A 12,013-nucleotide genomic window follows, 5' to 3' on the forward strand; every position below is an offset into this window, starting at 1 on the left:
CATTTCTGGGAGAATGTCCCAGCTGCTTATCCTGTTCTACAGGGTCGCAGGCAAGCTGGAGCCTATCCCAGCTGACTATGGGTGAGAGGCGGGGTACACCCTGGACAAGTCACCAGGCCATCACAGGGCTGACACATAGACACAGACAACCATTCACACTCACATTCACACCTACGGTCAATTTAGAGCCACCAGTTAACCTAACCTGCATGTCTTTGGACTGTGGGGGAAACCAGAGCACCCGGAGGAAACCCACGCGGACACGGGGAGAACATGCAAACTCCGCATAGAAAGGCCCTCGCCGGCCGCTAGGCTCGAACCCAGGACCTTCTTGCTGTGCGGCGACAGTGCTAACCACTATATTTATATATTTTGTGCATTATTTTACTAAATAAAATCAATCAATACCCATAGTCAGCTGGGATAGGCTCCAGGAAGCGGTTACGGATAATAGATGCATAGTGAATATAAAATCTGTTCAGATCCATCACCTAAAGGCGCCTAAGCTAGGAATGACTGTAGGTGGCAGTAAAGCCCTCGCGGGTTAGATACCAGCGAAGAAGAAGAAAGATGCGGAAGAGAACGAGACGAACAGCGTTTGCAGCACTTAGCTACTAGCAAGTGTGCACTACACTGTCAATTGGAACACAGTCCTCCTGGGTGGTCTCCAAGGAAACAGTTTGTGCTTCTCTCTACTGCTCCACCCAAAGTGGAACTACAACTCTTTGACCTGCTGTTTCACATTTAAACATTTATGTTTAGACGTAAAACTTTTATTTATTTATTTTATTCGAGCTGCATGGCTGAAAGTCTCTGCTGGTGGTTCGGTAAATGTGCATCAGAGAGCCGGAGCTGAGGTAAAACACAAAGCTGTGCAGTCAGTGAGCCAGTTTTAAACTTTACTCACTTGCCAGTTGATGCATTTCTTAACGCTAACAGTTTTTTTTTTTTCGGTTTTTCTGAAACCTGCATAATGTTCATAATACGCGTGCATTTAAATAATAGGAAAATAATAGGAAAAACCTCTTGGTTACAGGACTGTTGATAAATCTAACCGTTGTTAGCCTGTAGCTTAGCACCGGTAATGCTGCTGTTTACTGTTATAAACTTTAATAAAGTAGCGACAGAATCTGAATCTGAACCTGAACCTTAGTGCTGCAGATCCCAAATCCGGATAGATGGAAGGTCCAGTGTAAGATTAGCCTGGGCTAAACTGGTTATTATTAACTTTCTGGAAATAAAGTCTCATTATATATAAGATATGTATCTGAAATATAAGAAAAATGTATGTACAGTCATGTGAAAAAGAAAGTACATGGTTTTACCATCCATCCATTATCTGGAGCTGCTTATCCTGTCCTACAGGGTCACGGCCAAGCTGGAGCCTATCCCAGCTGACTATGGGTGAAAGGCGGGGTACACCCTGGACAAGTTGCCAGGTCATCACAGGGCTGACACACAGAGACAAACAACCATTCACAGTCACGGTCAAGTTAGAGCCACCAATTATCCTAACCTGCATGTCTTTGGAGGAAACCGGCGCACCCGGAGGAGAGCATGCAAACTCCACACAGACAGGCCCTCGCTGGCCGCTGGGCTCGAACCCAGGACCTTCTTGCTGTGAAGCGACAGTGCTAACCACTCCACCACCAATGGTTTTACCAATCAAGGCATAAAAAAATATCATCTGATCCTTACCAGGTCCTAAAATTATGCAAATCCGGTATAAAGCAACACACAACAGATTCCACCTTATCATTATCTCATCTCATTATCTGTAGGCACTTTATCCTGTTCTACAGGGTCGCAGGCAAGCTGGAGCCTATCCCAGCTGACTACGGGTGAAAGGCGGGGTACACCCTGGATAAGTTGCCAGGTCATCACAGGGCTGACACATAGACACAGACAACCATTCACACTCACATTCACACCTACGGTCAATTTAGAGCCACCAGTTAACCTAACCTGCATGTCTTTGGACTGTGGGGGAAACCGGAGCACCCAGAGGAAACCCACGCAGACACGGGGAGAACATGCAAACTCCGCACAGAAAGGCCTTCGCCGGCCACGGGGCTCGAACCCGGACCTTCTTGCTGTGAGGCGACAGCGCTAACCACTACACCACCGTGCCGCCCGTGTCATTATTTATTTAACAAAAATTAAGTGAAAATGCAGACTCCGTGTGTGAAAAAGTAAGTACACCTCATGATTCAGTAGCTTGTAGAACCACCTTTTGTAGTAATAACTTCTGTATGATTTTATCAGTCTGTCACGTCATTGTGAAGGAATTTTGGCCCATTCTTCTTTACAATATTGCTTCAGTTCATTCATGTTTGAGGGCATTTGTTTATGCACAGCTCTCGCCACAGCATTTAAATTGGGTTGAGGTCTGGACTTTGACTTGGCCATTCCAACACCTTGATTCTTTTCTTTTTCAGCTATTCTGCTGTAAATTTGCTGGTGTGTTTGGGATCAGTGTCCTGTTGCATGACCCAATTGCAGCCAAGCTTTAGCTGTTGGACAGATGGCCTCATAGCCTGGGAAATCCCATGCTGCTTTGCACAATCGTTCCGATCTGAAAAGACAGCATGGAAACTATGGTCTAAAGGCTCGCCTGAGTTAGGGAGCCAATCAGAGAGTGGGGAGGGGTGGAAAGACGGTGACACATACTACTCGACAAACGGAAGCTTGTAGTTTATTTGGGACTGTTTACGGATCACATTTAACATGGCGGCGAGCGATACGAACCAAACTTTCGATCAAGCTTTGTCTTGCACAAACGGCAGTAATCGTTCGGTGCCATTGTTTTCCTATTTTTGTTTTGCCTTCTCTTTCTCTTTCCTTCTCTTCTTCGCCTCTTCGTCTTCTTCGTCGCTCTAACTACGTCACCGGGTACAACTGCCATGATTGGCCATGGGCTATGTATACGCCAAATGATAGACGTTCGCAACGTCCAATAAACAGCCGTTGACAATCGTAAACCACACCTCCCCTACGAGAAATTCAATAGGTGGATTCCAGACCATATTTCACTTGTGATATGGTCTGGTGTTAACCAGACTAATGGCCTCATGTTTGCCTCTAGGATACTTTGGTATACAGAGGCGTTCATGATTGAGTCAGTGACTGCAAGGTGCCCAGGCCCCGTGGCTGCAAAACAAGCCGAAATCATCACCCCTCCATCACCATGCTTTGTTTGATATGCTGTGTTTGGTTTTTGCCAAACATGGCGCTGTGCATTATGGTCAAACGTTTCCACTTTGGTATCATCTGTCCAAAGGACATTGTTCCAGAAGGCTTGTGGCTTGTTCACGTGCTGCCATGTTCTTTTTAGATAGAAGAGGCTTTCTTCTGGCAACCCTTCCAAACAAGCCATACTTACGCAGTCTTTTCCTAATTGTACTGTCATGAACTTGAACATTTAACATGCTAACTGTGGCCTGTAGCGTCCTAGATGTAGTTTTTTTTTTTTTTTTTTTTCAATTTCTCTGAGCATTGCACAGTCTGACCTTGCAGTAAATTTGCTGGGATGTCCACACTTGGGAAGATTGGCAACTGTCTTGAATGTTTTCCGCTTCTGAATAATCTTTCTGACAGTGGAATGATGGATTTCAAATCGTTTGGAAATGGCCTTATAACCTTTCCCAGACTGATGTGCAGCAACAATTGCTTCTCTAAGATCATTGCTGTTGTCTTTCCTCCTTGGCATTGGGCTAACATACACCTGAGTGCTCCAGACCAGCAAACTGCCAAATCTTCTGCTTTTTAAGAGGTGGCCACACTAGCTGATGATCAATTAATCAAATTCATTTGATCAGCAACACCTGGCTGCTTATTGCCTCCATAATTTCTGTGGAAGCAGTAAGGGTGTACTTAATTTTTCACACACTGCTACTGCATTTTTGGCTTACTTTGTGTTAAATAAATAATGACAGGGTGAATATATCATGTGTTATTGGTCATCTGAGGTTGTATTTGCCTAATTTTAAGACCTGTTAAGGACCAAATTATTTTTTTTATTATGTCCTGACGCTTAAAACCTAGACTTGAAAGAGGGTGTACTTTCTTTTTCACATGACTGTATGTATGCATGTATATGTAATGTACAATATGGAGAGTATAGACATTACACAATATAATAAATACGCAATCTAAAATGACTAGTACAACTATATACAATACACAATGTCAAAAATATCTGTATTGTACAATAGCTGAACTATTGGTGTCATGGTTATCGTCTTGGACATCAGTCAAATTTACAGTTAGCTGAAAATATGCTTAATCATCACTATTCATCATCATCCCTCTCTCTTTGGCTGGCTCTTATTTTCTGAATTTGTGCTTATTGAACCCAGCAATTGTACCCTACTACAAGTAAAAATTAGCTTCAACTTGAAAAAAAAAATTCATGGCCCACTAGATGGCGCTTGTTGGGCCGCAGCTCACTGGTTGAGAAACACTGTCCTAGAGCATCTCAATCTCTCCAAAAACTTTCACAAAATGCATACAGCTATAGTTTTACGTTTTATTGCATGTACTGTAGCCCTGTGATGGACTGGCAAGCTGTCCAGGGTGTACTCCGCCTCTTGCTGAATATCAGCTGGGACTGGCTCCAGCTCACCTGCAAACTGCAGTGGATAGAAAATGAATAAATGAACGAATGTGTGTTATATCTGCAATTTTTTTTATTTAGAAAGGACTGCTTTATGAGTAATCAGCATAGAGACATTAAGAGTAAATATGGGTCTGTCTCAGAAACTGGGTACTGTGGGGGTACCCCACTGAATATACTCAGAGTCAGTAAACTATACGGTTTTGAATGGTGATGTTGGTTTTAATTTGAAATAAAATGATAAAAGAAATAATACAGATAAAACTAGATCTTTGATGTGAATATTCTGCAAATTTGTGGAAAAATGGCGGCTTGATCTGGGACATGATAAATGGTTGATTACATCGTCTTGTCTTCATCCGCTTATCTGGGGCCAGGTCGCGGAGGCAGCAGTCTGAGCATGGAAGCCCAAACTTCCCTTTCGCCAGACACCTCGGACAGCTCCTCGGGAAGAACACCGAAGCGTTCCCAGGCCAGCCGAGAGACATAGTCCCTCCAGCGTGTCCTGGGTCTTCCCCGGGGCCTCCTCCCGGGGGGACATGCCTGGAACACCTCCCCAGGGAGGCGTCCAGAAGGCATCCGAAAGAGATGCCCGAGCCACCTCAGCTGATTCCTCTCAATGTGGAGGAGCAGCGGCTCCACTCCGAGCTTCTCCCGAGTGACTGTGCTTCTCACCCTATCTCTAAGGGAGCGCCTAGCCACCCTGCGAAGGAAACTTATTTCGGCTGCTTGTATCCGCGATCTTGTTCTTTCGGTCATTACCCAAAGCTCATGACCATAGGTGAGAGTTGGAACATAGATCGACTGGCAAATCGAGAGCTTCGCCTTTTGGCTCAGCTCCTTCACCACAACGGACCGGTAAAGCGACCGCATCACTGCGGAGGTTGCACCGATCTGCCTGTCAACCTCACGCTCTATCCTTCCCTCACTCGTGAACAAGATCCCGAGATACTTAAACTCCTCCACTTGAAGCAGGACTTCTCCACCAACCTGGAGAGGGCAAGCCACCCTTTTCCGGTCAAGAACCATGGCCTCGGACTTGGAGGTGCTGATTCTCATCCCAGCTGCTTCACACTCGGCTGCAAACCGCCCCAGTGCATGCTGAAGGTCCTGGTTTGAAGAAGCCAACAGGACAACATCATCCGCAAAAAGTAGAGATGAAATCCTGTGGTTCCCAAACAGGATTCCTTCCGGCCCCTGGCTGCGCCTAGAAATTCTGTCCATAAAAATTATGAACAGAACCGGTGACAAAGGGCAGCCCTGCCAGAGTCCAACATGCACTGGGAACATGTCTGACTTACTGCCGGCAATGCAAACCAGACTCCTGCTCCGTTCGTACAGGGACCGGACAGCCCTTAGCAAAGAGCCCCGAACCCCATACTCCCGAAGCACCCCCCACAGAATACCACAAGGGACACTGTCGAATGCCTTCTCCAGATCCACAAAGCACATGTGGACTGGTTGGGCAAACTCCCATGAACCTTCGAGCACCCTATGAAGGGTATAGAGCTGGTCCAGTGTTCCACGACCAGGACGAAAACCACATTGTTCCTCCTGGATCTGAGGTTCGACTATTGGTCAAATTCTCTTCTCCAGTACCCTGGAGTAAACCTTCCCTGGGAGGCTGAGAAGTGTGATTCCCCTATAATTGGAGCACACTCTCCAGTCCCCTTTCTTAAAAAGAGGGACCACCACCCCAGTCTGCCACTCCAGAGGTACTATCCCCGACCGCCACGCGATGTTGCAGAGGCGTGTCAGCCAAGACAGCCCCACAACATCCAGAGACTTGAGATACTCGGGGCGGATCTCATCCACCCCTGGTGCCTTGCCACCGAGGAGCTTGCAAACCACCTCAGTGACTTCGGCTTGGGTAATGGACGAGTCCACCTCTGAATCATCAGCCTCCATCTCCTCTATGGAAGGCATGACGATGGGATTGAGGAGATCCTCAAAGTATTCCTTCCACCGCCCGACAATGTCCCCTGTCGAGGTCAACAGCTCCCCACCCGCACTGTAAACAGTGTTGGCAGAGTACTGCTTCCCCCTCCTGAGGCGCCGGACGGTTTGCCAGAATTTCTTTGAGGCCGACCGATAGTCCTTCTCCATGGCCTCCCCAAACTCCTCCCAGTTCCGAGTTTTTGCCTCCTCAACTGCCCGAGCTGTGGCACGCCTGGCCTGCCGATACCCGTCAGCTGCCTCAGGAGTCCCGGAGGTCAACATGGCCCGATAGGACTCCTTCTTCAGCTTGACGGCATCCCTTACTTCCGGTGTCCACCACCGGGTTCGGGGATTGCCGTCACAACAGGCACCGGAGACCTTGCGGCCACAGCCCCGAACAGCTGCGTCTACAATGGAGATAGAGAACATGGTCCACTCAGACTCAATGTCCCCCGCCTCCCTCGGAAGCTGGGAGAAGCTCTCCTGGAGGTGGGAGTTAAAGACCTCCCTGACGGAGTGCTCAGCCAGACGTTCCCAGCAGACCCTCACCATATGTTTGGGCCTGCCAGGTCTGTCCGGCTTCCTTCACCGCCAGCGGATCCAACTCACCACCAGGTGGTGATCAGTTGACAGCTCAGCCCCTCTCTTCACCCGAGTGTCCAAGACATAGGGCCGGAGATCAGATGAAACAACAACAAAGTCGATCATCGACTTCTGACCTAAGGTGTCCTGGTGCCACGTGCACTTATGGACACCCCTATGCTCGAACATGGTGTTCGTTATGGACAAACTGTGACTAGCACAGAAGTCCAATAACAAAACACCACTCGGGTTCAGATCGGGGAGGCCGTTCCTCCCAACCATGCCCCTCCAGGTGTCACTGTCGTCGCCCACGTGAGCATTGAAGTCCCCCAGTAGAACAATGGAGTCCCCAGTCTGAGCACCTCTCAGTACCTCTCCCAGGGACTCCAAGAAGGCCGGATACTCTATACTGCTATTCGGCCTGTAGGCACAAACAACAGCAAGAGCCCTCTCCCCAATCCGAAGGTGCAGAGAGGCAACCCTCTCGTTCACTGGGGTAAACTCCAACACATGGCAGCTGAGCTGGGGAGCTATAAGCAAGCCCACACCAGCCCGCCGCTGCTCACCATGGGCGACTCCAGAGAAGTGGAGAGTCCAGCCCCTCTCAAGGAGCTGGGTTCCAGAGCCCAAGCTGTACATGGAGGTGAGCCCGACTATCTCTAGCCGGTACCTCTCAACCTCCCGCACAAGCTCAGGCTCTTTCCCCCCCCAACGAAGTGACATTCCATGTCCCAACAGCTAGCCGCTGTGTTCGGGGATCAGGTCGTCGAGACCCCTGCCTTCGACTGCCACCCGATCCACACTGCACCGGCCCTCTACGGCTACCTCTGTGGGTGGTGAACCCACAGGAGGTCGGGCCCACGTCACCTCTTCGGGCTGAGCCCGGCCGGGCCCCATGGGCAAAGGACTGGCCACCAAGCGCTCACATACGAGCCCCAACCCCGGGCCTGGCTCCAGGGTGGGGCCCCGGCTGCGCCATACCGGGCGACGTCACGGTCCTTGATTGATTCTCCATAAGGGTTTTGGTGAACTGCTCTTGGTCTGGCCTGTCACCTAGGACCTGTCTGCCTTGGGAGACCCTAACAGGGGCGTAATGCCCCCGACAACATAGCTCCTAGGATCATTCAAGCACACAAACCCCTCCACCACAATAAGGTGGCAGTTCTAGGAGGAGTGATTACATCGCATTCCCTTAAAAAGGTTGTAGTCCACTGAAAAGTCTACAGTTATCACTAATTGTATTTTAAGTTGTAACTTTATACACCTAAGGATCGGTGTGTTCACAGAATAATCATAACCGTAATAAAACATCATGCAAAATATTTGATCACCGTCATAACTCCATTTTCCGCATACCCAAAACCAATATGATCGTGTGTTTTGATCTAAACGGAAAGCCTCAGGGTCAAGGTGACTACCTCACCATAAGTAGTAACTTAAAATCACTGCGCCATATAAAAATATAGTTATAAATCTGCGATTTTGTTTTTTAAAACGAAAGCTGAAAGTTAGGTATAGAATATGTTTCTTACAGAATATGTTACGATGGTAGCTGGTCTTGTATGAATTTCTGAGCTATAAAATGAGTCATGGTCTATTTTTTACCGTAGCGTGTTATTTGTGTGCGGGGAAGGACACACATTAACAATTTGCATGTGTAGAATGGAATTTTCCACTCCTGCAGTTAGAAGTTGATCGTGTTTCCACTTGCGGTCTTTCTGTTACACGGGTGATCTGTTCGGACGTTATCACTGAAAAGGTGACTTTTTACAGTTTTATTTTGTTTTAGTCTTGCAGTATAAGGCAATAGAATGTTTCTTTTTCATCTTACTTTCATATTTCGTAGTGTTTGCGTATTTTTGGCCAATATTTTGCAACCATGGTCAATTTAGATCGAACTTTTGATAGAATCTATGGCCAGCCATTTTGCCCCGCCCCTGCCTCGCACTCCGTCCAGTGTGGTAGTGATGTCCCGTTGCTCGCGCGCCGCAGCAGAGACCCACACGACCTTCAGCCGGTACAGTCGCTGTTGTTTTACCACCGCTGTTATTCTCATCTTTCTGGTGTGTTCTTGATTTTTCCATTGTGTCCTATTTCGCCATATCAAATACCCAAAATGTATCATGTTATTCATATTTAAGTGAATAATCAATTCAGTCATAACTTGGCATTTTTAACCCAAGCAATCAAAAAAAGGAAATTTATTCAATATTTTCACTCATCTGTGAAGGAGGGGCTTTAATTCTTCATGATGTAGTTATTTTATATGTAAATCAATTTTACAAAAGCATTTGAATTGTAATTAAAAATTTTCCACAGTGGAGGCCAGATAAAGCAATATACTATCTTTATTCTTATTAAACATGACAAAAGAAACATTGAGTGTTAGGTAAATGCAGGAAAAAATATTAAAATTAGAAAATGTATTTTTTGACTATAATGTTCCAAATGAGAGACCAGTTTCTGAGACGGACCTATATAGCAAGTGTATCTGCTTTCTGTGATCTCTTTTGCCTTTATTTTTTGTCTCTCTCTAACTCTTCTTTAGAAGTGGTCAATTGCTATCAGCTCTTCCTTTTATCCCTAAACCTCGCACCATGCCAAGTCAGATCTCCCCAACTTCTCCTTCCTGGAGTACCTCAGTCCCCGCTCAGCCTTTCCACTTTCGTCTCCGTACCGAGCCGATTGACTGGCGCCGTATGGCAGCACTGGACGTGGACCGTGTGGAGAGAGAAACAGACATAAACATGCTGCAGGAGTTCATCAGTGCTGTGACTTTCTGTACCGTGGAGGGCGAACGGTGTCCGCAGTGCCGCTGTCCAATTGACACGACGCTGCTCAAAATCCTGCACATGTCACAGCTCAGCACAGAGTACCTACTGCACTGCCAGGACTATCTGAGCTCACAGGTGGCAGCGCTGGAGGACCGGCTACAGGGGGCACTGTCTCAGGCACTGCGTGAGCAAGAGGAGCGAGGACAACTCGAGAAAGAACTGCAGGAAGTCAAGCTGGAGAGCCGGCGCAGGAAGAAGCTCATCGCCACTCAACAGCTCCTTCTGCAGTCCAGTGCCAATAATTACCACAAGGTGAGTTTTTCTTGAAGTGAAAATTATAGATGAGGAAGTAATTTAAAAAATTTATTCTCAGGACCCATGACAGATTCATATAGGCAGGCTAAAAACCTGAAACAAATTCACAGCTAAGGACATATAATAAAAAGCATATGATAAATAAAACTAAGCATACAATATTGTTACTCCATTTGTTAGCTACAGCCGGACGAGCTTATGTGATCATGTGTGATCCATCCGTCGTCCGTCCGTCTGTTGTCTGTCTACAATTTACAAAAATCGCTACTCCTCCTACAGGAGTGATCAGATTTCAGTCAAACTCGCATACAATGCTCCTCAGGTGGGTGTGCATAAAAGTTGTCAAGATGGTGGCACCATCGGTCATATTTACAATTTTATGGGAGTCTGAAATTTTTGGTTGACTCGTCACATTAAATGCTACTCTTCATAAACTGCTAGCACATTTTCAGTGACTACGTTTACATGCACGTCCAAATCGAGCTGCTGTTGGTAATCGAGCAAAGGGTCCCAGCAGGGGTGCCAGAGAAATCCAATCCTACATGCACAAGTGAAATCGGGCTATTGTGCAAGGTGCATTGTGCACCCGAGCCACACGTGGCGCTACACGCCCCATCGTGTTGGTACACTTCCGGTTGTCGTCATGAAGAAGAGCTATAGTGTTGCCAGATACTGCTGACGTTTTCCAGCCCAAAACATGTTCAAATCCGCTAAAATGCACTTAAAACCCCCAATCTGGCAACACTAGCAGTTCCGTGCTCAAGCTGTTCGGCTTGCTCTAACAGACTATGGCTACAAACTGTCCGGTGCAGACCACTGTTTTGTAAGAAAACTTATTTTGCACAATAATATTTTTCTAAAGTCCATTTTTTGCTTACAAAAAAATATTATTTTTTTGCTTACAATTTAACTTATGTCTTAATAAACACACAAAAAGTTCAGTTGTTTTGTTTTTATTGACATTCTTCAGATGTTGGACATATATACACACACACACACACACACACACAGACAAATACAGTGACTTGTTTATGTACACAATTCACAGCTATGCAACAGCTGTACAGATGTATTTGGTGATACAGTAAGTGAGCTAAATTTTAACAGTGCAAACAATGCCACAAAAAGAAAAGATTCATGCCGTTGTCATGCCGACCGAGGCTGTTGTGTTTCCCGCTTGTGGTCTCGTCACTCGTCACTTCCGGAAGTAGCTCGACAACTAGCTCGATAGGGTATACATGCGCAAAATAGCTCGGTAGAAATCGCATAAACTAGGTCGTGCAGCTCGATTCCGAGAAATCAAGTTCGGTTCAATTTCAGCCGAATTAAGGTGTATACATGGCATTTTGAACTTCGATTTCAGTCGAGCAACGGCAGAAATTCGATTCTCTCCATGTGCATGTAAACGTAGTGATTGAAGCTCACCCAGAAGACTCTAAAGACATATTCCAACAAGAGTTGTTCACCAGGTGGCGCCACCTACCATGGATGAGGCTACAAAGGAGTCATGTGCAATTTCACGAAAATCGCTACTCCTACAGGAGTGATCAGATTTTGATCAAATTAATATGGGATGTTCCCCAGGTTGGTATGTATAAAAGTTGTCGAGACAGTGGCGCCACTTGTCATATTTAACATTTTATGGGCGTTTGAAAATTTTGGGTGACTCGTCACACCAAACACTACTGTTCGTAAACTGCTAGGATGTTTTCATTGAAACTCACTCAGAAGACTCTAAAGACATATTCCAACAAGAATTGTTCACCAGGTGGTGCCACCTGCCATGGAT

The 12,013-nt window shown here is 46.5% G+C and overlaps 1 protein-coding gene across 2 annotated transcripts in view; it reads left to right on the forward strand.

Annotated features, from left to right (window-relative positions):
- The first annotated feature begins 591 nt into the window (after window positions 1-591).
- Window positions 592-12,013, forward strand: part of dzip1l (DAZ interacting zinc finger protein 1-like) — a 36,399-nt gene continuing 24,977 nt past the window's right edge. Inside the window, exons 1-2 of one of the 2 annotated variants that reach the window (XM_060919757.1) lie at window positions 592-857; window positions 9,684-10,221. In XM_060919757.1, coding sequence (XP_060775740.1) covers window positions 832-857; window positions 9,684-10,221 — 564 coding nt within the window. In that variant the 5' untranslated portion in view covers window positions 592-831. The remainder of the gene's footprint in view (window positions 858-9,683; window positions 10,222-12,013) is intronic. The other variant, XM_060919758.1, reaches the window with a different exon arrangement.

Source organism: Neoarius graeffei, chromosome 4 (genome assembly GCF_027579695.1).
Source record: "Neoarius graeffei isolate fNeoGra1 chromosome 4, fNeoGra1.pri, whole genome shotgun sequence".
Classification (NCBI taxonomy): Eukaryota; Metazoa; Chordata; class Actinopteri; order Siluriformes; family Ariidae; genus Neoarius; species Neoarius graeffei.